This window comes from Aethalodelphis obliquidens, unplaced genomic scaffold (genome assembly GCF_003676395.1).
Source record: "Aethalodelphis obliquidens isolate GAN/ISIS:26980383/991018 unplaced genomic scaffold, ASM367639v1 scaffold9, whole genome shotgun sequence".
Classification (NCBI taxonomy): domain Eukaryota; kingdom Metazoa; phylum Chordata; class Mammalia; order Artiodactyla; family Delphinidae; genus Aethalodelphis; species Aethalodelphis obliquidens.
The window spans coordinates 14,149,364-14,175,947 of record NW_020837953.1 but is presented as its reverse complement, the minus strand read 5'-3'; the positions used below and the strand labels follow the sequence as shown (position 1 = coordinate 14,175,947).

General features: G+C 37.2%; 1 protein-coding gene across 6 annotated transcripts in view; it reads right to left on the bottom strand.

Annotated features, from left to right (window-relative positions):
- The window catches only part of STIL (STIL centriolar assembly protein), a 64,070-nt gene that overhangs the window by 4,633 nt on the left and 32,853 nt on the right, over window positions 1-26,584 (bottom strand). For 4 of the 6 annotated variants that reach the window (XM_027108610.1, XM_027108613.1, XM_027108612.1 and 1 more), the window contains 7 exons: window positions 26,295-26,404; window positions 20,027-20,141; window positions 17,911-18,879; window positions 12,140-12,305; window positions 10,704-10,932; window positions 6,132-6,345; window positions 4,596-4,846 (listed from right to left, as the gene is read on the bottom strand). In XM_027108610.1, the coding sequence (XP_026964411.1) occupies window positions 4,596-4,846; window positions 6,132-6,345; window positions 10,704-10,932; window positions 12,140-12,305; window positions 17,911-18,879; window positions 20,027-20,141; window positions 26,295-26,404 (2,054 nt within the window). Of the gene's footprint in view, window positions 1-4,165; window positions 4,483-4,595; window positions 4,847-6,131; window positions 6,346-10,703; window positions 10,933-12,139; window positions 12,306-17,910; window positions 18,880-20,026; window positions 20,142-26,294; window positions 26,405-26,584 lie in introns of those variants that run through there. The other 2 variants (XM_027108614.1, XM_027108611.1) reach the window with 2 other exon arrangements.

Below are 26,584 nucleotides of genomic sequence, written 5' to 3'. Positions count from 1 at the left end.
AAAAATGTGTCTTAAATTCTAAACAACTGCCTTATGAACTTTCAGCACACCAACTATATTATACCAATATCTGTTAAAAGATAACAACACAAGGCCATAAATACTGACAATAAGTATTACAGAGGTACTTATAAAAATAAGGCATTCATTGTAAACCTCAGTGATGACCCGAGTAGTTTGGATTTCCTTCCTTTATCAATCCATGAAGACCCACCAAATGTGGTAGAAGCAATGAGGATTCACAGATAGATAAAACTCACAATCTTGCTGGAAAGGCTATCACAAGAACATGCTATATAATTTATTAGAAACAAGGTACTCTGAGAGTACAAAACATCAATATTCTGGTGAGGGGTCCCAGAAACATTGACAAAGGAGGTGACGTCTGAGTTCAGCTTTGAAGGATAAGGATTCTGGCAAGCAGAAAGATAAAAAAGAGCATCCCAGGTAAAACTAACAGCAAGGAACTTTGCAAATGCCAAAGAGGGGTAAACTGGAATTTGGTAGAGAGTGGTAGGAGATTATACTAAAAGAACTAAGTTCAAGACAAACTGAAACAACGTGAATTAATTCGGTAGGCTTTAGATAGTCTTATGCTTGGAATCTCCTCTCAGCCTAAGACTACTGACAACAAAATATGACATATGTGTTAGAGAAATAGTTTCAGTGCAGTTTCATTTTTAATCACAATAACATAGAGAATCCATTAATAATGCATAAAATATAAATTAAAGATAATTTAAGAATTTTTGGTCTAATTTAGCACAGATCTTTAAAATGGTCAATTTTAATATAGGGTAATTATAATACAGTATGAAAATATGCTAGGTACCTCTCCTATGTGCTTCCATGATATACTATATCCTTCCTTTTCATAGCAGGTATCAGAGTATTTTATAATTGACTATTTATTTGTGCATCTTCTCCACTGAACTACAAGATCTATGAGGGGAAAGATGTCTTTCCTAGGTTATCTTGTATACCATGATATTTCTCATAGCTGGCTCACAGTAGCAGCTCATTGTATATTTATTGAAGTAAAATGAGTAAAAGTATTGGTGAACTACTAACACATATAGCTGGTAGGAAGGTAAAAATCTTACTCTTTCAGACAGCAATGTAGTGACAGCCTTAAAATTTTCCTACCATTTGACTTAGTCTTTCTACTTCTGAGACTCTAGTCTAAGGAAATAATCCTAAACCTAAAAAATGCAATCTTGGCAAAAGGATGTTTATCATAGCAATATTTAAAATAGTAGACATTGAAAAAAATTTGACTCAGTTCTGACAAGAGGGGAAGGGTTAAGTAAACAAATACTATGCCCTACTTACTGGTTTATTAGTTCCCCACTAAAGATGATGCTTAGAAGACGTTACAACAACTTTGAAAACGTGATTATTTTCCAGTGTAAAACCAAAAACACTTTTTTGGGAGGGTATATACAGTATGGTCAAAACACAAAGCAGCAAAATATACACCACCGTTAAGACCCCACCAAAAACTTAAACAAGCAATAAGCATAGAGCAAAATAGTAAAAAAACAAAACAAAACAAAAAAACTATGGACTTTGGAGTTAGAAGAGTAGGTTTAAAATTACAGGTGTGGGGTCTTGAGTAAATTGGTACTTAATTTCCTCATCTATAACACATGTATAATAATAGTATCTATCACACAGATTATTGCAAGGATTAACTGAAATAATGTTGCATAAAACTTCAGCACAGTTCCTCATACATTATGAGCACTCAATAAATGGTTGCTGTTAAAATTATTTTAGAAAAATAAAAGGAAATACAAAAGCAAAATTTTTAATAGTAAATGAAGTTGGTTGGTATGAATATGTTTTGTTTTGTTTTTTTTGGCCTCGCGGCTTGTGGGATCTTAGTTCCCCGACCAGGGATCGAACCCAGGTCCTCAGCAGGGAAAGCACATAGTATTAACCACTGGACCACTAGGGAATTCCCCTGAATATGAGTTTTCCTTGTCTACTTTTCTAAATTTTCCAAGGTTTCCAAAATAAACATATTACTTTGACAATGGAAACAAAACAAACTCTATTTCCAAAGCTCTACAATATTTTACACAATTTATAACATAAAATAAAGCTTTTTTAAAAAAGTTTTCATGTGAAGATATAGCTATATCATTGTAAAATTTTAGCCAGTTTACCCCTCTATGGAAATGATTAATTTAATATATTGTTTTGAACTGAAAATAATTTTTTTCACATCAGCTTTTACTTCCTTGAGAAAATCATCTTACATGAAACTAAAATCCTATCTATGAATGTATATCTATGGATTTTTCAACTCATATAGGTAATTGAATTTTAAAAATGGGAACAGCCCACAATATTAAATGAAAATGTCTATTTTGTAATGGTAAGTAAAGAAAAATAAACAAAATTATATATATAGTAAAACAGCAACTATGTTTCCTAATTTTCTTTGGGTGTTATTAGTTCAGATGACATTTTCTTCACTTTGTAAAATTCCAACCCCGAGCATGTATTATTTTTATAGCATAAATTTATAATATAAACTGTCATTTAAATAAAAAGAATGTGACTACTCCACACTGATACATCAAAAAGGCGTTACTTTCCATTTCATTATAGGCATTTAAAAACAGAATCAAGTTCATTATATACTGAAAATTTATTCATTTCAATGTTTCATACTTAAGAGATTAAAACAGGGTGGCCACTATGAAGAAATACATTACTTAGAAACTATTCCCGGGCTTCCCTGGTGGCGCAGTGGTTGAGAGTCCGCCTGCCGATGCAGGGGACACGGGTTCGTGCCCCGGTCCAGGAAGATCCCACATGCCGCGGAGCGGCTGGGCCTGTGAGCCATGGCCGCTGAGCCTGTGCGTCCGGAGCCTGTGCTCCACAACGGGAGAGGCCATGACAGTGAGAGGCCCGTGTACGGCAAAAACAAACAAACAAACAAACAAACAAGAAAACTATTCCCTACAGGCAGCCATACCAAAACGTAAGGGCTCCACACAGATAGCAGGGTGATTTATGCATTTTAACAGATGTATATAGCCTCTATCCCAAGAGTATTGAAATAAAACCTTCAAAAATGCTAGACTCATTCCTACACTGGTGGTAGGCATATAAACTAGTAAAACTATTTTGGTCGGCAATGGCAACATCTACGAAAACTTCAGATGCACATATCCTTTGATCCTGCCTATTTCCAGGAATTTATCCTACAAAGACACTTGTACAAGTATATGTAGAATGATGTTCACTTAGCATTGTTTGAGATAAGAAATAAGAGATTCAGCCTAAAAGTCCATTAATAGAGAACTTGGGTTCACTATATTATAGTACATGGGCACAACAGAATATTATCCAGCTGTTTAAATGCATGAGAAAGAACTGCATATACCTATAAAGAAAAGTACCTAAGATATAACGTTAAGCAAAAACCCCAAATTACAACACTTATCACACAGATACATACTTGAACATGCCTAGAGCATTTCTAGAAGAATACCAAAGAAACAGTTAAGAGAAATAATCTAGGAGGAGTCAGACTGAGGAGTCTGGGACGTGGGGGCTTTTGCATTCTATCTGATATTCTTGCATGTTATTTGATATTTTTTTAAATCATGAAATTGTATTATTTTTGTAACTAGAAAATGACATCAAAAATAATTAATAGAAAGCACACTAGCCTTAATAACATAATTTCCAGATTTTATCCTCTTTAAAACAAGTATGTGTTGAGGTGATCTTTGATGAAGAGGAATCTAAACAGAAGAACATGGCCAGTTGGAACTGGTGAGCAATAAGTAAGGTTCATATAACTATATTCTTCAAAACACATTTCTACAAAAAGGAATTTTTTTTTAAAGGAAATAATCTGTTTTAAAATTTATTTACTTTGGGCTGCGTTGGGTCTTCGTTGCTACGTGCAGGCTTTCTCTCTAGTTGCAGCGAGAGGGGGCTACTCTTCGTTGTGGTACGTGGGCTTCTCATTGCAGTGGCTTCTCTTGTTGCAGAGCATGGGCTCTAGGCGTGCAGGCTTCGGTAGTTGTAGCACACAGGCTCAGTAGTTGTGGCTCGTGGGCTCTAGAGCGCAGGCTCAGTAGTTGTGGTGCACGGGCTTAGCTGCTCCACGGCATGTGGGATCTTCCCGGTCCAGGGCTCGAAGCCGTGTCCCCTGCATTGGCAGGCGGATTCTTAACCACTGCGCCACCAGGGGAGTCGCACAAAAAGGAATGTTTTTGCCTTTTAGATGGCATAACTGCATTAACTGTACATCCAGTAGCTGGCGCAGACTCCATCACCTCCAGGAAAACTTTTCCAGACATCAAAAATGAGCAAAAGCTCATTTCTCTTTCTATAAGACTCCCAGAGCATATTGTTGGCCAATATCCCTCAAGTTACTTAGGAATATAACCTGCTCCTCTACTAGAAAAATCTAAAGGGTAGAAACAATCTCTTATATTCATCATATAGTAGACCCTGAAAAAAGGATAAGCCAATTGAATTGAGTGGCAAGCTTATACCTTTTTTCATGAGACAGCTGCAATACATTTAAATTTTTCTTTATCTTTTAAAACAAATTTTAAAGTTACCTGGCATGATCCACTTTATGTACATTTTTCTTCATTTTAGTAGGAGAATCAATTTTTACTCCAAGGCTTCTTAGTTGCTTAAGGGTTGCATTAAGAACACAATCTTTGTCCACCGGTCCTGAATCATGGTTTTTTTTTTTAGTATGGTAAACATTCTGCATTCTGGTGCATTCGTGACTGATAATTACTGCTTTGGTGGATGGCTGCTCAGTTTCCTTGTGGGAGTTATTCAATAGGTGGTTCCCTTGACCCTGATGAAAAAAGAAAAAGGACATATTTGAAAAATCACTATTAACTGTCTTAGGAAACAAAAATGCAAATAATAGTGGTAAGTAATGCCAGAGAAGAGCAAAATATTATCCTGCTAAATTCTACAAAATATCAAATACATTTGCCAAGTTTTATGGAGTTTTTATAAAAGAAGCCCATCTTAATGAATGAATGATTTCATCAGATCCTACAGAAAACTTAGAATGTTTGTTCAGAATTTGTTCATTTTAAAACCAAAAGATTTAAAATCATTTGAGTAATATTTCAAGTATTTTTAAGGATTTATAGTAAATTCTTTATAAACAAAAGTTTAAAATCATGCCTTCATTTGAAAAATGATAATGTTTCAGAGTTATAAGTTTGATCTTTATGTTACTTTGAGAATTTGACTCCTCTCTTTTCTCGCTTTGAATGAGAATGACCTGTGATCCTATCTCTGCCTTCCTGACATTAAATCATATTTCATTCCCTTGAGCACACGGCTGCTAGCACCAGTCTAGGACCTAGCAGGCAAATAACAAATATGTGTTAACTCATGAATACTTAAGGCCCTATGACATATGTTTAATTAGCCTTCAATTATAAATGGAGAAATCAAATGTTCCAAAGTCTACAATTGGTAAGCGACAGCCACGGTCATTCGACCTTCAAGTCCCAGTTTACATTCTAGCTTTTCCAAGATGACTATTTCCTCCAACCCGAATTACCCCTTTTTATTGTGTATTGTCTTTGCTTACAGCACTTCTCAGCCTGTCCTATAGTTATTTGTTACTGGTATCCATGGGCTATTTCCCATAGGTTTTCAAAGGCAGAGACGGTCATATTCATCTGTATATTATCCACTTAGTTCATTTTCTTATACTAAGCTAAATATTCAATAAAAATCTGCTTATCTGAACTAAAGTCAGTAAATATTATCATAAATATTCTACTACTTTCCAATTTTCAAGTTTCCTGCAAACTCTCGCTTATTTTTCTGGTACTAACTTTAGTTCGAATTTGGCATAATGTCAACATATTTTTAAAATAAGACATTTTTTCCCTGGCTATCTAAGTATCTGATGACTGGCATGCTTACAATGAGTTACTGAATTTAGGTTATCATAATTTATGAAAAGCTAAAAGAAATAAGTGACATATCATTAATTTGGGGAAAAACTTTTTATATCAAGGTCCCAATCAGTTTAAGGATAGGAAAGGCTTAACTCACATATCCTAGACTAAATAACCATCTCACAAAAGATGAAATGCTTTACATTTTCTTACCAACACATCCTGGAATAGTTTCTGGTTATCAGATGGTTGATGAGGCAAGGGTTGCATTACTTGCTCAGTTTTGGGTTCCCCTGATGTTACAGAGCTATTAGTGGCACCCTCTGTTGGTCCACTTTGGAAGCACATGCTTACACTCTCCGCCAGCAGAGGATTTGGAAAGAATACAGGCACATCAGGTTCTTTTTCCACAAGTGGAGAAGAGCTGCTTGAAAGGACATACATATATAAAGTAAGTGTTAGTTATCAAGGTATCTTTAATGTATATTTGAAGTGCAGTAACTTTGGGAGAACGGGGTAAGACTCGGCAGCATTCTGGTTTGTACCGTCAGCTCTTAGTGGTACTAGATAAGCATTTCATCTTGATTGGCTGTATATAAATGGTTAAGATGGTAAATTCTATGTTATTTTGTTTTACAACAACAACAAAAAAACAAGCAAAAACCTTAAAAGGTTTATTAAAACAAACACAATTCCTTATACTGTCAGTCAAAGCTCTCTGAAATTTGGTAGTCAACTTGGCTTTTCAGCCAATCTCTTTCAATGCCTGTTTTATTTTATATTCTGAACAAACTGGATTACTAACAGTACTCTGAATTCTGCCCATAAATTTTGTCTACAACAGAACAGTTCTCAATCTTGGCTACAAATCAATATCACTTGTAAAGTTTTAAAAAATACAACTGTTTGGACTTCTCCCTTCAGAGATTCTGAATTGGTGAAGGGCCCAAATTTACCTGTATTTTCAAGCGCCACTGAGCCAAGACTTACTGTTCTAATGCCTTTAAATTGGCACACTCTCATCAAAATCCTATCTACTGCTTGAGGGACATTTTAAAACTTTGCTTCCTCTATGATGTTCTAAAACCTTAACTGGGTATGTCCTCTTGCTTCGTTCAACCCCCATTAGCACTTCCTTTTATCTCTTAGGTCACATATATTCTCATTTATAATATAGTTTGTTCATTGTGTCTGGGGCAAATTTCTTAATCTCTCTGGGCCTCAGTTTCCTCATTCATCAAATGCGAAAAATGATATCCACCTCCCTGAGTTGAAAAACATGAGACAGGATTAAAGGAGATACAAAGTACCTAGCATAGTACCAGATAAACATAGTGGGTGCTCCATAACTGCTAGTTCTCTTCATTTCCTGCTGCTATCCCCTTGCTTCCTAAATATCACATTGAACCTTTATCTTCAACCATGTTAACTAATTTCACTTTAGTGAAAATACCAAAACTCAAATGTAGAAGCAGAAATCCAGCCTTTAGAGATTTTATGGCTTTTTGGGAAAGTACTTGTACTGAGCAGGATTTTTATCATGCAAACATTTGCAAAAGCACTTTATAAGGAGAGTCCATGTCAGTTACTGAGTTTGCCTTATTCTAACTTTAGCTAAATGATGACAATAATTAGGTACTAATTCTGGTACTATTCTATGTGTTTTAAATACATCAACTCATCTAATCTTTACAATGCTGATAGGTACTACTTTCACCGTCTCCATTTATAGACAGGAAAACAGAGTCATCTAGACATTATGAGACCTGCCCATGGTCACACTGCTGTGATTCAAATCCAGGCAGTTTGGCACCATGCTCTTAATCACTCTACTATATTGCATTTTCAAGAATTTAAAAATATGTGTCTTGGTGTCTAACCTACCAAACAAAAATAAAAGCTAAAAAAGAAGACAAGAACCAAAACATTAAAGATTTCAAATTAAAAAAAATTGTTTAAAGATGATTCTAATATGGCAAGTATTAGTAGGTATGTCCAAAGCACGACTTCTTAAAAAAAAAAAGCAAGCTGTGTCAAAAGAAATATCATCTACCACTCTCCCCTGGGAAAAAGCAACCAATTACCATATATGCTGCAAGCCAAAAAATTTATCTTTCACAAACTGCTTTAACATTAGACTGATTCAGCAAGACATCCAAAGAGGGCAGGGAACCCAGGTGGCCAGGTGCCATGTATGAATACTTAGCACTGGGAACCACAGCATGAATCAGACCAGATGTTTGGGAAGAATCTCCTAAAGAAGCACCCAAACCACCATATACCACACTGGAGATACTATTTAATCCAAGTCATATATTAAGCTGAACAAAAATCAGATTTACATCTGTTATATGTTGGAATCAACAGAGTTAGTTAATTGCCCTGAAAAAGCAATTAACTGCATTCTATCAATGAACTCAGATCTGTTTCTGAAGTTAAAAACCAAAATGGCTTGGAGATTTTTTTTTTTTTGATGTGGATCATTTTTAAAGTCTTTGTTGAATTTGTTACAACATTGCTCCTGTTTTATGTTTTGTTTTTTTGTCCAAGAGGCATGTGGGCTCTTAGCTCCCCAACCAGGGATCAAACCCACACTCCCTATATTGGAAGGCAAAGTCTTAACAAGTGGACTGTCAGGGAAGTCCCTGGATTGGAGACTTTTTAAAGTTCTGACTTAAAAACTACTTCAGGGGTAAAACCTCCTAATTCCTGATAGTCTACAGTTTACAGAAGTTAGGGAGAATAAATAAGGATAACCACAGTTCATGCCTCTTTGTTCTCAGTTTCTATAATTATTCCAAATAAAATGTGGACTTATTTTGGGGCTCACCCCAAATTGCTCTTCCTATCACTGAACGTTTATGAAGGAGCTAACATGGGGAACCAGACACTGGGTCAAGTCCTAAAGATATAGAAATGAGTAGGATCCCTATCCTGTAGGAATTCAGTCTAGTCGGGGAGACACATATACAGATCTTTTTAATACACTTGTGGTACATACTATGAGTACTTAATTGAATTGTAAGGTTAAGACATATACTCTACTGAGCAAAGCAGATAAATATTTCTAGTTTTCTGGAGGGGTGTATTTATTGTTTTAATCATTATTGTAACCAGAATAATTTAAAATGTCAAATATTATCAAAAGGCTTATAATTTTAAAAAGTAATCAACGGCCTGCCCCATGCCACCCCCACCACTGAATTCACCTCTTTTAAAACTGTTTCATGTGATATATTACCCTGTAGTGTTTTAACTTACATTATTGCACTACCTTTAACATTTATTCTACACCTGATCCCTTCCACCACAGTCAATTCCGAGGCACCTTCACCTCACTTGGTCTTTAGTCTATTAACGAGTCTCCCTACTTCCACTCTTAATCCTCATCAGTTCACTTGCCACAAAACAGCTAGAATGGCCTTTAAAAAAAGAAAATCAGATCATACCAGCCCATCATTTAAAATCCTCCCTGGTTCTAATGAACACAAAATAAATTCAGAACTCCTTTTTACAACCTACAAAGCCCTACATAATTTGGTTCCTGCCTGTTATCTCTGACCATATTTCCTGTGCTCTCTCAGTCACTAAGTTCAGCCACAATGGCTTTCCTGCTTGTTTCTGGAACTCTCAAGCTCAGGCACACCTCAGGGTCTACACTTGCCATTTCCTCCACCTGGAACACTCTTTGCCAGATATTGTCATGGTTGGCTTCTTCTCATCATTCAAGCCACTGCTCAAATGTTACCCCCTCAGGGAAGGCTTCTTTCACCACCCTACTTAATAATGCCTCCTCACTCCCATGCCACTATCCCAGTTACACTCCACTTGGTCACCCTGGTTTATTTTCTTCAGGCAGTTGTCATTATATGAAATTATATGATTTCCTGCCGATGTGGTTACTGTTTGTCTCTACAACTCATGGAAATTCCATGATGTCAGGAGCTTTGTCTGACCTACTGCTCAATCTCTAGGGCCTAGTTCTGTGGCAGCACATACCAGAAACTCAAAGAATATTTGTTGAGTTTATTTCCAAATTTGCTAAGGATCTAAATTACTTCACAATCCTTATCTTTTTTTAATGAAAATTTCATAATGAAAAATTTCAGACACAAGAGGGAATAGTTTAACAAATCACTATGTACCATCACTTTTTAAAATTACCTACTCAGTCTACCTTACTTCAACTATACCCCTAGCCATTTCATCCCCACCAGCTTATTCTGAAGTATATCTCAGGTAACAGGTTGTATCTCTCAGAAATAAAGACTTAGCTATACATATATAATTGCAATATGGCAGATCTTTAAAAATTTACAAAATTCAGGACCCCAGCTCCAACTGGGATCTAGTGTTATCAGAATCTCTACAGTGAGGCCTGAGCATACATATTTTTGAAATTTTCTTCAAATGTTCTGATTCAGTCAGACTGTTTTACACATCCAGTGAGCGACATCTGGGAATGGTTCTAGAAAGCTCAGAATTATCTGTTACAGGGAATTCCCTGATGGTCCAGTGGTTAGGACTCCTCGATTCCACTGAAGGGGGCACAGGTTCAATCCCTGGTCAGGGAACTAAGATCCCGCATGCCACGCAATGCGGCCAAAAAAGAAAATTCAAAAAAAAGAGAAAAGAATTGTCTGTTACATAGGAATCACATTAGGAAAGACACCAATGAAAATACTTTTAGAAAACAAACAGTTTCTGAGTTAGAGTACCAGAAGAATATTAGAATTTAAAAAGAAAAAAAGAGGTAAGATGAATACTGAATCAAAGAGATCTTACTTGGATATAGAAAGTTGCTGATTAAATTCTTCCACAGCAATGTTGCTCTCTTCAAAACTGGGAATATCAACAGCTTTTAATGAAGATGCACTACCAGGAGTACTTGTGACTTCATTATTAATATCGACAGAAAAATTCATGTCCTCACTGGAAATCTTGGTATCATCTTGTCTCAGCTGAGATTCAGGCTCTTGATCATCACCTGCCACATTCCAAAACAAGCTGGCACCTAGACGTTAGATGATTTAACAGATACTGAAACAAACATTCACTTATAAAAATAATTCTCTGACAAACCTTTGTTAAGTAACACTAGCTATATTAGTTTAACACAATTACCCAGAACTGTTTTCAGATTATATTTTCTCAGAAATGCCATGAAGAGGTAAGTGAAAGGTGAAAAGAGAGAAAACTGGGGTACAAAGGGAAAGAGGACATTCTGGGCCCTACCTCTTCAAGAGGTGTGGCTCTCAAATGATGTGTTTTACCTATCAAGGTTCTAAATATGATTTGGGGTGTATATGTGTTTTGAAAACTACTGTTCTGAAAAACAGGAGAAAATATATAAAATGCAAATCCCTAGGCTCTCTGATTTTGATTCTTAAATACAATATTTATGATGCTATATTAGAGATGTATCAGACATACATAATATCAGGCGAGTATTTAAAAATCAAATGTCGGGACTTCCCTGGTGGCGCAGTGGTTAAGAATCCACCTACCAATGTAGGGGACACGGGTTTAAGCCTTGGTCCGGGAAGATCCCACATGCTGCGGAGCAACTAAGCCTGTGCGCCACAACTACTGATCCTGCGTGCCACAACTACTGAAGCTCGCGCGCCTAGAGCCCGTGCTCCACAACAAGAGAAACCACCGCAACGAGAAGCCTGCACACCGCAATGAAGAGTAGCCCCCACTCGCCGAAGCTAGAGAAAGCCCGCGTGCTGCAACAAAGACCCAACACAGCCAAAAATAAATTAAAAAAAAAAAAGGCCTTCTATTTTGCTTACCAAATGAAGTAGACATGGCTTTGTGAAATATGCAGTAAAGCCTCTCCATGACACAGTAATGTGTAGAGTACCAGACAACTCAGAACCCTGTGTTTCCCCACTGAGCCCTATTTTCTCTACCATCTGTTCTGCCATCTCTCAATTCCACCAAGATTCTACATTCCCTTCAAAGCCCAGAATCAATAACACTGCATAGATGAAACCTTCCCTGATCCCTCAAACCACAGATGACTTCTCTCATTAGAACTGGGGGTTCATCTTGAGAAAGCAGCAAAAACAAACAATATATTATGTTATATGGTTTCCAATCTGTTTTCAGGTATAGTTTTCAGAAAGAGTAAAATTACACAAAGACTTAAGTTATACTCTCATCACCTTGGTTTTGACATTATGTGTACCATGTACAAATTTAAAAAATGAAATTACCTGTGCTTACAGCAATGCTTACACTTTTTCTCATGTGCAAAGCAGGGGGAGATTGTGCTTCCATGGAAACCAACTCCATTTGTCTGGCAGCTTGCACTGTGTCTTCAACAGTGGTTGTCTTAGGGGAACAGGGCTGCAGAGACTGTGCTTCCAACAAACGCTGAATCTGTATCAATTAAAAACATACTTTACACTGACAGTGAAGTAATCAACCAAACTGGCATAAGAGTTTAAAAATGAATTACAAAGTGCCCCCGTTATAAATAACTGACTTTTAACTATATTTTCTCACATTTCAACTACATTATACCATAAAACTTAATCAATGTCGAAAATCATTGTCATTAGTTATTAAGAACTTAAGTGGGCTATCTATAAATTTAAAAATAAAAACATACAGGTGTTTAGATTAGCATTCATAAATTGACACTCACATAGAAAAGCCTTAATGTTAACACTTCAAACATTTTATTCCTATTTCACTTACAAACCAAAAGTAAGATAGGAGGCATACTCTAACTCCATATACCAAATTTGAACAATTTTTTACACAAGATTCATCTTATAAAAGCTAACCAGAATTGCCCGCATTTGGTCATGCTGAAACTGGAAATATTAATAACAGTCTCTAACACTGAGTGCTTCCTGTTTACAAGACACTACAATAAGAGCTCTTATGTATGATTTTTACAATGACTCCATGAAGAACGTACTACTATTAAGCACACTTTACACAGAAAAAAACTTGAGGCACTAAAAATAAAGTTACTTGCCCAGATCACATAACTAACAAGTAGCAAAGCTGAAGTTCAAACACCAAAAGCTTCCCCTCCTCCTTTTAAAATTGAGATGTGATTCACATACAATAAAACTTATCCCTTTGAAGTATACAATTCCATAGTTTTTAGGATATTCACAAAGTCTGCATCCATCACCACCATCTAACTCTACAATATTTTCATCAACCCCCGAAAAATCTCTGTACCCATTAGCTGTCACTCTCCATGGCCCCAGAACCTAGCCTTTGGCAGCAACTAATCTACTTTCTGTCTCTGTAGATTTGCCTATTCTGGACATTTGATATAAATGAAACCAAACAATATGTGGCCTTACATCTTGCTTCTTTCACTTAGCATAACGTTTTCAAAGTTCATCTGTGCTGTAGTACCTATCAGTACTTCATTCCTTTTGATGACTGAAATATTCCATTGTACAGATAATGTCACACTGTGTTCATCTATTCATCAGTTGATAGACTTTGGATTATTTCATCCTTGGCTATTATAAATAATGTTGCTATGAACATGTGTATACAAGTTTTTGTGTGAACATATTTTTTCATTTCCCCTGGATATACACCTAGGAGTGGAAAAGCCTCCCTTTTTAAACACTGTAATTTTCTATTTCCCTGTAAGTTATACTGTTGTGTTCAACTCATTAACTTTAGTAGATTAACTTTATTAATATAGGAAAATAAGTATTATCAATAATTGTTGAGATCAATAGAAATACGACCTGCATTAATAATACAAAGTGGCATATGTACTTATAGTGGTTTGGAGCATGGGCTTTAGTGTCATGAGGATATAAGTTTAAATCCTACTCTGCTACCGTTTGGAAAAGCTATTTAGCTACTATGAGCTTCAACATTACCTAAAACTAAGGTTGTTGTGAGGACTAAGAAATAAACAAAATAACTGTAATTTGTTGAGTGTTTACTATAGCCTCATCCTACAGTAAGCACTTTATCTAGACTGACAGGTGTGTGTGTGTGTGAATATATATACATATACATATAAATTCATTTAACCATCAAATCTACATATAATACCAATCACTGCCCTCAATTTACAGCTGAGAAAAGTGAGGTTTAGAAAGACTGCCTAGGAAGTACTCGATAAGAGATTTATTATAAAGCTATAGAGATTAAACTGAATGGTAATAGTGCTGGAATAGACAGGCAGATCAATGGGGAACACAGTACAGAAACAGATACAAACACATGATACTTTAATTATACAATAAAAAATGCATTTCTAAATCACTAACAAAAAGATATATTATTCAGTAAATATATGGAGTCAGTCATCTAAGGATTAAAAATAAAAAAATCTTTTATCTCATATACCAAAATAAAGCAACAAATATAATCCTGGGGGCGTGGTGGTAATGAAGACTAAATTTTTTATGATCTTAAAGGGAAGAGGCTCTTCTAAACATAATACAAAACCCAAAAAGAAAATGACTGATAAATCTAATTATGTCTAAGCTGGAATATTCTGTACAAATGATTAAAACACAAAACACTTAAGACAAACTGTAAGAAATACCACATACAGATGATAAAGAACCAATTTCCTTAATATACAATAAGCTCTTATAAATTGATTAGAAAAGAACTTAATAGAAAAATGGGTAAATAGCAGAGACTTTATAGAAAGAAAATACAAATGGCCAATAAACAATAAAATGATCACTCATAATAATACAATGCAAATCAAACATTTCTATTAATAAAGACTGATAACAATTTTAAGAGTAGATATGTCCAGTATTAGAGACATGGGAAAAATTTTCAAGTATTAAATTGGTATAGCCTTTCTGGTGGCCTTTTTCACTCATTCAAGTTACAAAATATGTATTAAACAACTGTTTTTTGTTTTTTGTTTTTTTTTTGCAGTACGCGGGCCTCTCACTGTTGTGGCCTCTCCCGTTGCGGAGCACAGGCTCTGGATATGCAGGCTCAGCGGCCATTGCTCACGGGCCTAGCCGCTCCGCGGCATGTGGGATCTTCCCGGACCGGGGCATGAACCCGTGTCCCCTGCATCGGCAGGTGGACTCTCAACCACTGCGCCACCAGGGAAGCCCTGAACAACTGTTTTAAGTGAAGTATTATTCAAGGTGCTAAAGAATACAGTGATGAAGCTCCCTGCTTAGAGCTCCCTAGAGACAAAAAACTAAAACATGTAATTAAGGCCTGACTGAATGATGAGAAAGAGCTAGCCATTAGTAGAATTAGAAGAATGTTTCAGGCAAAGGGGACTAGAAGCTTAAGCACATAAAGTGGAAAGATGTTTGTGTTTTTGAAGAACAAAAAGCATACCACTGCAGCTGAAGTGTAGTCAACATGGAAGACAGTGGCAAGAGATGAGCGAGGAGAGGGAGACAGAAGATGAACCCAAAGGATTTTGAGGGTCAAGGTAAGAAATTTTGATTTTATTTTAATTGCAATGGAAAACCATTGTGTTTTAAGCAGGATCCCTATGATCTGACTTGGGCTTTTAAAAAGATGGCTCTCATGTTTCCAACTGCAGGAAAACATGAGGGAACAGTACTGGAAGCAGCATGTATGGAGAAGAGAAAATGATGGTTTGAATTAGGGTGGTAGCAGGAAAGATGGTAAAGAATAGTTAAGTTCAGGATACAGCTAGAAAAGTAAAAGCCTTGGTTTTTATGCATAGGATTTTGGCCTGAGCAGCAGGATGAGAAGTGATGTCATTAACTGAGATGGTAACGATAATGAAAATAATAATAATAGTTAACATTTACTGAGCACTATATGCCAGGCACTATTCTTGGCCCCTACCTAGTAACTCATTCAGCCCTTAGAACTCCATACACTTATGTATTCCTCTTTTGTGGATGAGAAAACTTAAGTCAGACACATAAAGTAACTTGCCCAAGATTGTATAACTTACGTCACACCAAAATTGGATTAGAACCCAAGGAGTCCACTCTCTTTAACCACTACACCAAAATAAGACTTTGAATATTAGAAGAGGAGCAAGTTTGGGTACCTTTGAACATTTAAATGTGTGTTCCCTTTGACTTCAAAATTTTACTTCTAGAGATCTATGCCACAGTGGTACATGCATATATACAGAAGATACAAGTATCTTCTGTATATCTTCTGTATATAAGGGTGTTCACTGCTGCACTGTTTACAAAAGCAGAAACTTCAAACTGCTGAAATAATTGATAAGAGACCAATTAGACGATTTCTTGTACATAACAAGGGAATCCTATGCAGAATAAGACAGTTCTATAGAAACGTATATAGAAAATGTTATGATACTCTCAAAAAATTTAAATAGGGACTTCCCTGGCAGTCCAGTGGTTAAGAAGACTTTGCCTTCCAATGTAGGGGGTGCAGGTTTGATCCCTGGTCGGGGAGCTAAGATTCCACATGCCTCGTGGCCAAAAAAACAAAACATAAAACAGAAGCAATACTGTAAGAAATTCAATAAAGACTTTAAAAACTGTCCACATCAAAAACATCTTAAAAAAAAAAGTTTAAAAAAAAAGTTAAATAAGATGTTACCTTAAAAAAGTTTTAAAAAATATGTTAGCAAAATACTATGTGAATTTATCATAGAAGCATTTTCTACATCATCTTTTGTGTTCTCCAAGTATGACTCATAATCTACACCAGAGCCAGTAGTCTATAATTTACATTTTAAGTATATAAATCCCAAGTACTAAGATTTCTAAATAGCTTAGAAGACCTTTTTAGCCGCTATTATCTTTTTTCAAAAAACAAGATCAAGGGCTTCCCTGGTGGCGCAGTGGTTGAGAGTCCACCTGCCGATGCAGGGGACGTGGGTTCGTGCCCCGGTCCGGGAAGATCCCACATGCCGCGGAGCGGCTGGGCCCGTGAGCCATGGCCGCTGAGCCTGCGCGTCGAGAGCCTGTGCTCCGCAACAGGAGAGGCCACAACAGTGAGAGGCCCGCATACCGCAAAAAAAAAAGACCAGAAAGAAAGAAAAATTTCTTTTCAATGTGAAATATTTAGCCACATTAAAAATTCTGCCAAATGTTTATAATCTTTTGTTACATTTTACAATTTCAGAGGATATACCTGGGTTCAAAAAAACAGCAAAGCCGAATTTTTCTTGGGTGTCTTATCTAAAGCATTTTAAAGCAGAATTTGAAAAATGTCATTATCTTGTTTTTGCAAAATGCGAACACTATGACCCCAATTTTATAAAAGACTTTTAAAAAAAAAATCACACATGTATATATGTCCATTTTACATATATTAGTATAGTTATAGGGTCATGGAAAAAACTATGAAAGTATCTACTTCAGGTTGTTTCCATTGGTACCACGGGGAAAGGAAGGAGTGGGGGGTTTGCGGTAGGTATGTGGAAGAAGGGTGTCAGTTAGCAAAGAAAGAAAAAGACACAATACAATAAAGACTAAACTGTGCAAGGATATAATTAAAAGACTAAGAACTTTGTCATAAAGGCCTGAAGAAAGGAAGCATTTCAGAATAAAATGAGTAGAACAAGCCTAGTATAGATACACAGAGGCGGCACTACATGTACTCTGTAAGGGTACACTGGCTAAAGGTTAGTTTACACACTATAGGGTTGACAAACTACAGAGTATCAGAACCTACTGTGCAGGCTTTATATTTAGTTGTATATAGAGTTTAGTAAATTATACAGACTTCTCATTAGAGGCAAAAAGTGAAAGAAAAATACAATTATGTTGTAGGTTAGGATATGCACAAGACAGAGAAGAGAGGACTTGCTTTCTAGGCCTAGTTCTACTCCTAACTAGCAATGTGTCATTGGGTAAATTATTTTTTCTCTCTAATCCTCATTTTACTTACCTGTAAAACAGGGACTAGAATTCAGTTTCCAAGGTCTCTTCTAGTTCTGACATTCTACAATTCTACTCCATAAACTATAATTACTGAAGAGTTGCCAGTTATTTTTTCAAAACCCTATTAATACCAAGAATTTAACAGAAGAAAGCTAGCAAACCTGTGCCTGAAGTAGTCGCAGCTGTCTGTCTTGCTCTGTGACGAACCTATACGCATCCGGAGATAGTCCCATCATTCCATTATCTGACCCAGTCTTGGGGGTGTGCACGCATACTGCACAAGGCCATGGGTTACATGAGTCCACGTGTGGAGGTAGTCTTGCCACAGGCGATGGTTCTACATTGCTGTGGGAAGAACAATCCCCCATGTTTCCCTGAGGTCTCAAGGCTACAGGACTACTTGAGGAACAGAATGCATTATACTGAGCTGGACATCCACTTGGATGAAATAATGAATGTTTTTGAAGGGCTTCAGACTGGAGGTCTTGAGTGGATCCTACTGTATTCATTCCTTGCCAAGAATTTATTGGACTATATTGAATACAGCCATGATGCTGAAAACAATTGCAAACATTTGTGGAATAGTAAGATGGTGGTGGGGGAGTAGGTATCTGAAATTCCATTGGTCTTCCTGAATTATGGGGTGAAAAAACAAAATTGTGTGGGTGGGACTGTGGGGCAAAGGAAGACTGCCTGGAATTAAATGTGGAGGATCTTACAGGATACTCTTCTTTGTGTACATTTCCAGCAGAAACTGTTTGAAGCTTTTCAGATGCCTCAGGAGACGGTCCATTAAAAGAAGATGGTGTAACACTGCTCCTGATATGGGGGTTGTTCCCTTTCTTACAGGTAGATGGCCGTCTTACTTTGCAGTGTCTCAAAGGAGCAGTGTCCTGGTTTAATTGATTTGGTAGCCCTCTCACGGAAGGCTCTCCAGCTTCAACTTCTGGGCTGTGTTTCTCATCATAAAGCTGCGGTTGCAATGGCTCAAAGTGTTCAGAATGGTTAATCAACAAAGGAGGATTTTCATTATTCACCATTTCCAATGGGTTAGGCACAGGGTTTGATTCTATGAAGTTGCCATCCAATACAAGTGAAAGTTCAGGAACTGATGGCTGGATCTTAGAAACCTGTAAGTGGGAAAGAAATTAAAGAGGAAAAAGTACCTTTTAGGATAATGATATATGCTTCATTTTCCTTTGATTAGTATTTTCCAAATTACATCCAGTTATTTATTAAAAAGTGTTTATTCTTTATTTAGACAGTTAACAAATATTTTCTGGGCATCTATGTGCTAGTACTAGAAATGCAACTGTGAACAAAATAAATAAGGTCCTTGCCCTCACAAACTTATTTAACAATGAAACTCCTTTCACTGGAACACTGATTAATGTTGCTTAGATCACAGAACACAATATGGGAAACTATGTTATAACAGACCTCTTTTTACCCTCTCTGAAAAAAAAATTATCAGACCTGATGCTTCAACACATCTAGTAAAGAATAATGTTTCTGCATCTTAAATAAGGGTCTTCCAATAAGTATTCAGAATATTCTACTAAGTGAAATTATTCACTGCTATTCTTTTTACTGATAGCAACTAAAAGAGTTGGAAGAGAGCCAAAAAGAATAAACAAAATACTAGCTGTGGCGAATTTGGTTATAATTTAATATTAATTTTAAAAAGCCTTTCTCATACCTTTTTCTTCTAATAAGTAATTAAGACACAACAATTCTAAAATAACCCACTAGTTGGCCTCAATAAAAAAATTATGGCAGGTTATTAGCAATCTCCAAAAGGAAATAGAATGTTTTCTCAGAATATGGTAATAAGAAACGATGTTGAGCTCTGGTTAATGTACAGAATGTTGTGTCTATATGGGTTAAAAGCACCAGATTCTGAAACTAAACCTCCTAAATCACTAGGTTTACCAAATCCCAAACTTCCTGAATTCCAGCTTTACTACTTAATAGTTATATAATCCTAGGCAGGTAACTTAACCAATCTGTTCCTCAGTTTTCTCTGGGAATAATAATTATATATACTTATTACAATATGTGTACATATTCATATATATTATTACATATAATAATTATATGTACCTATGAGGAATATATATATATCTCTTTATATATAGTCAAAGCCATATACATATAGATAGCTATAGATATCTTAGAATGAACTTAAGGAAATTTTAGGTAATATTATTGAGTGCTTTAACATGAAGAGACTTTTAGGTTTCTAATCACAAAGGTGAGTTCTAAGATCAGTGATACCTTCTGACTCACTGGATGAGGACTAGGAATTGGTCTTGGAGAAACATCTTCATCTTCAACACCAGAGTCATGATCACTTATTGGCATTTTCCCTGGAGGTAACTTTTGAGAAGACCTAAAGAACAGAGGGGAGAAAATATAAATCTTCAGTAATTTAGTTTTCATTTGTTCTTTCTTTCTGAAGCTCAATAAAGTCCTTTAATAAGCCACAATAGTATCTGGATCATTTAATTTAGTATCTGACAACCAAAAATTATTTTATTTTTTCAGGCCAGTGCCAGATGATCAGGAAAGCTGAGCCAGTCAGACTCATGCTTAATAATTTACCCTCTTCTCCTGATCATGGCAAGTTTAACCCAGTTATTCTTTTTTTTAATTTATTTTTAATTGAAGTATAGTTGAATTACAATGTTGTTAATTACTGCTGTACATCAAAGTGACTCAGTTATCTATCTATCTATCTATACACACACACACACACACACACACACACACACGCACGTGCGGGCACACATACATTCTTTTCCATATTCTTTTCCATTATAGTTTATCACAGGATACTGAATGTGCTATACACAGTAGGACCAGAATATCCTATACACAGTAGGATCTTGTTGTTTATCCATTCTATATATACCAGTTTGCACTGATAATCCCAAACTCCTAACCCAAACTTCTCCCGCCCCCCTCCCCCTTGGCAACAAGAAGTCTGTTCTCTACGTCCCTGATTTTGTTTCTGTTTCACAGATAGGTTCATTTGTGTCATATTTTAGATTCCACATATAAGTGGCATCATACGGTATTTGTCTTTCTCTTTCTGACTTACTTCACTTAGTATGATTATCTCTAGTTGCATCCATAACCCAGATAATCTTAATGTCATAATAAAGCAATAGTTACTGAGCATTTTCTGATTAATCACTTAGGGGAGTATAGAAATTAATAAGATACAGAGCTTGCCATCAAAAATTTATTATCTGATAAGAGAAATGTATACTCACTGTATTAAACATACTGCATTAAACACTGTGTTAGAAAGAAAAATCAAGTAAGGAATTACATTTTCTATGTACCTCTATCTGTGATGGTAAAAAACTCTGAGACATTAATGGAAATACCTCCTTCCATTTAGTCAGTTGAAGTTATTGTGTCACAGGTGCCATGTCCCAGTAGAACATAGAAAAATTTTAAGTGCTGGTACTGAGTTTCAAAAGCTGAAATTAGAGTTTAAGACTAAAATTTGAAAGACTATACACATCCAGTTTTTTTCCATCCTAAACTAAATAAAATCTCAGTAGATGAGGTAAGGAAGACAAAAGAAAAGCCAGAAGGAAGCTAAGAGAGCTTAGACATCAATGGAACTCCTAAGAAAGGGTCCTGTCTCCTTAGCAGGAGAACAACAGAAACCCCCAAGTAGATATGGAAGATTTGACAGCAGAATAGACCTTAGTCCCAAACCCTGATAGTCTGTAGAGGCAAACACAGAGTTCTTTCTGTGCCAAGGTGCTGCAATGAAACAATCTCACAAAGCTCTCCTCCCACACCCAAGAAGGACATGGAGAATACAGAATGATATTCCATATGCCTCAGTGCAGCATGGGCATGACCCAGAGAGCCAGTGACCTGAATAGGGTAAGGAGGTCGCAGCAGGATCCTGCACAAACCAACTGCCAAAAACCAGATGCAAATGAAAACACCTCAGGGACTTCCCTGGTGGCGCAGTGGTAAGACTCCACACTCCCAATGCAGGGCGCCTGGGTTCGATCCCTGGTCAGGGAACTAGATCCCACATATATGCCTCAACTAAGGAGCCAGCAAGCGGCAACTATAGAGCCCGCAAGCCAGAACTAAGGAGTCTGCCTGCTGCAACTAAGACCTGGTGCAACCAAAGAAAGAAAGAAAGAAAAAGAAAGAAAGAAAGAAAGAAAACACCTCAGCAGATGGCTGAGTGGTGTGGATGGATGATAATCATGTCACCCCACATCACCAGTAGTGGCAGAGCATTAGTCCCCTCTAAATTACATATAATCTCAGAAGAAACAGAATAAACAAACCTTGAATTAACTGAAATTTGGCTTCTATAACTGAGCAAAATGAATAGGGGCTCAAAATAGAAATTAATTTCAATTACTTTTTTTTTTGGCTGTGGCACCGCACGGCTTGTGGGATCTTAGTTCTCCAACCAGGGATCAAACCCAGGCCCCAGCAGTGAAAGCACGCTGTCCTAACCACTGGACCACCAGGGAATTCCCTCAATTACTTTTAAAAAGAAGAAAAGTAGGGGACTTCTCTGGTGGTCGACTGGTTAAGACTTTGCACTTCCAATGCTGGGGAATCGGGCTCGATCCCTGGTTGGGGAACTAAGATCCCACATGCTGCACCAAAAAAGAGAAAAGAATAAAAACAAAAAAAGTTACATTTTTGGTACACCTGAGTTTGTGGCAAGGAATTAATATTTGCTACATACTTACTTATGATAAACATATACAAATATACACATAGATACACATATATAAAATTTCCCAACGCTGAGCAATAAAATCCATTTCTGAGGGACTTCCCTGGCCATCCAGTGGTTAAGACTGTGCTTTCACTATAAGGGGTGCAGGTTCAATCCCTGGTCAGGGAACTAAGATCCCACATGCTGTGTGGCACAGCCAAAAAAACACAAAAAACAAAAAATATTCATTTCTGAGCTTTTTTAGCACCCAAGACAAAAAGAAAAAACTTAATGTTGTATAATTTTAATACCAGTTATCTAGGTAAGATAAACATTTTATTAAAATTAAAATCTAAAAATAAGTGATTCTTGGGGCTTCTCTGGTGGCGCAGTGGTTGAGAGTCCGCCTGCCGATGCAGGGGACACGGGTTCGTGCCCCGGTCCGGGAAGATCCCACATGCCGTGGAGCGGCTGGGTCCGGGAGCCATGGCTGCTGAACCTGCGTGTCCGGAGGCTGTGCTCCGCAAAGGGAGTGGTCACAACAGTGAGAGGCCCGTGTACCGCAAAAAAAAAAAAAAAAAAAAAAGAGTAAAAATAACTGATCCTTATCAAAGCTTTGGTCAGAGTTGAAAATAGACACGGCCGGACTTCCCTGGTGGTGCAGTGGTTAAGAATCCACCTGCCAATACAGGGGACACAGGTTCGAGCCCTGGTCCCAGAAGATCCCACATGCCGCGGAGCAACTAAGCCTGTGCACCACAACTACTAAGCCTGCACTCTAGAGCCCAAGAGCCACAACTACTGAGTCCATGTGCTACAACTACTGAAGCCTGTGGACCTAGAGCCTGTGCTTGGCCACAACAGAAGCCACCGCAATGAAGAGCAACCCCCGCTCGCTGCAACTAGAGAAAGCCCATGCGCAGCAACGAAGACTCAATGCAGCCAAACATAAATAAGTAAATTAATAAATTAATTAATAAATAAAAAAAGAAAACAGACACGGTTTTTCAACAATGTTAAAGAAATTCCAAGTGCCCCCTTAATTTGGCTTTTTCTTCCATAAACACTCAATAAAATCTTGAATAAAACCTTAAACCTTAAGACAATGAAGGTGGTCCTGCAAGTCTGTAAGAATATAGTTTTCTGCTGATCTAACCCGCTTCAAGAATAACTTAACAGCTTCCCTGGTGGCGCAGTGGTTGAGAATCTGCCTGCTAATGCAGGGGACACGGGTTCGAGCCCTGGTCTGGGAGGATTCCACATGCCGCAGAGCAACTAGGCCCGTGAGCCACAACTACTGAGTCTGGAGCCTGTGCTCCGCAACAAGAGAGGCTGCGATAGTGAGAGGCCCACGCACCGCGATGAAGAGTGGCCCCCACTTGCCGCAACTAGAGAAAGCCCTCGCAGAGAAACGAAGACCCAACACAGCAAAAAAAAAAAAAAAAAAAAACTCCTCAACATCTTCTAAAAAAAAAAAAAAAAGAACAACTTAAAATGCCCAAAGATAGCATATACCTCAGACATCTTTCTAATCCCCAGAACCTGTGAATATGTTAGTGTAAAAGGAAAAAGGGAGTTTGCAGATATGATTAAGTATCTTGAGATGTGGAGGCTCAATGTAATCACAATGGTCCTTATAAGATGGAGGCAAGATGGTCAGGCAGAGATGGAGATATGAGGAGGATAGAAGAAGTCAGAGAGAGATTTGAAGATGCTATGCTGCTAGCTTTGAAGATGGAGTAAGACAAGGAATGCAGGTGGCCTCTAGAAGCTGGAAAAGGGAATATGGATTCACCACTAAAGCTTCCAAAAGGAATGCAGCCCTACCATCACTTTGATTTTAGCCCCAAAGATCCATTTTGGACTCCTGACCCCCAGAACTAGAAGATAATAACTTTGTATTGTTTGAAGTCACTTAAGTTTGTGGTACTTTGTTAGAACAGCAATAGGAAACCAATATGGATATAGTCATAATTCCCATTTTACAGATGGGATAGTGATGTTTACAACCAAGACTTGAACACATATATGTCTTATACCATAACCTGAACTCACAACTATTATGTTGTAGCCTCTATAAATAGTTGGCATATCTGGCACTTATTTTAAAACTGTATCATAGTTAACTTCCACCTACAGAATCAAGTGTTAAGGACAGATGAATGAATGCTATTTAAAAAAGGTCAAGGGGCTTCCCTGCTGGCGCAGTGGTTGAGAGTCCGCCTGCCAATGCAGGGGACAAGGGTTCGTGCCCTGGTCCGGGAGGATCCCACATGCCGCGGAGCGGCTGGGCCCGTGAGCCATGGCCACTGAGCCTGCGCGTCCGGAGCCTGTGCTCCGCAACAGGAGAGGCCACAACAGTGAGAGGCCTGTGTATCGCAAAAAAAAAAAAAGGTCAAGCTAGGGACTTCCCTGGTGGTCCAGTGGTTAAGACTTAGTGCTCCCAATGCAGGGGGCACGGGTCTGATCGCTGTTCGGGGAATTAAGATCTTGCGTGCCAGGCGGCACGGCCAAAAAAAAAGAAAAGGTGAAGCTATTTTCGCAATAATTGCAATAATCTATAATGAACCTTATACCTGCTTGTTTCTCATACAAGATACTAAACAGATAGTATTAAAGAGGCCCAAAGATAGGTTAAGGTTATAATCAAAAAGTTGAGAAAAGGACAAATCAGTTGTAAGTGCAAGTTAAAAATAACAAGTTTCTGAGCTACAGAATCAAAGAATAAACCAGCATTCCAAAGTAACTTTTAAATGAGGTTATTAAATACTTGGCAAATATTAACTTAAATTAATGAACCTCTCAAATAATACAGAGAATTCAACACTCTATTACTGAACTATAAATTCCATGAGGAAAGGGATCGTGTCTGCATCTGTTTTTAATACCACTATATCCCCAGCTCTTAGCACATTATCAGGCACATAGTAAAATAAATGAGAAAGCTAGAATAGGGATATGAAGGGTTAATTTTATGTGTCAACTTGGCTAGGCCACAGTAGCCAGATTTTTGGTCATACATTATTCTAGATGTTTCTGTGAAGGTATTTTTAAGATGAGATTAACATTTAAATCGGTAGACTCTGAGTAAAGCATATAATCCTCCATAATGTGGGTGGGTCTCATCCAATCAGCTGAATGCCTTAATAGAACAAAGACTGACCTCCCCAAGAGGAGGGAATTCTGCCAGCTGACCACCTTTGGACTCTAACTGCAACTTTTCTTAGGCTGCCAGCCTACACTGCAGATTTTGGCCCCGACAAGCCTCCCCAACTGCACAAATCAATTCCTTAACACAAATCTCTCTATGTATATATATCCTGTCGCTTCTGTTTCTCTGGAGAACCCTAATACAAAGGAAATATCTACTTTACCATAAAAGGTATATATGGACCCAAAAATTCACAACCATTATTTAATATTCTCCAAGTGCATTTGCTTTAAAAGTTTTCTTTTTTAGGTAGAGGAGTTATTTTTTATAGTAGTTTATCTGATAGGCCTAGGTTTAATACTACAAGGAAGGGAAGAAGAGAAGGCAAACTAAACAAAAACAGGATGCTTCTTCTTAAACAAGATAATGTCTCGACAAATACTTTTGTTCCCCTATGTAATAAATCAACTCAAATGAGAACCATATTAGAGTTGTCACTTCATTAAAATGATCATCCAACTTCTGAGTATGAAGGAATGCATTTAAAGCAAGGATACCTATGGTAAAAGATTTACAAATAGTTTCCTCAGAAATATTTAGGGAGTTACTTTAATTACTCACCAAAAAACTAATAAAATTAATTTAAAAAGTACACATGACAATAAAATATCTTTTACCTCTTAATTGAAAGATTCTTGGAAACTTTGTTAAAAAACTCTCTTTCTGCATTCTGGCCTTCAGCACTCAGTTCAAAATAGACTGGGTTTTTGTCAGAAGGTTCAACATTCTGAAATAAAGTACGTCATACTTTGAGATGTGACTTACATAAACACCAGAGAATTCTATTTAGATGACAAGTAGCTCTGAAACACTGGGGGGAAGGCGACTTCTGATTTCTGAAACTATAATCTTTTAAAAAAAATAATTCTTTCAACTGAGATATAATTGACATATGACATAATACTTT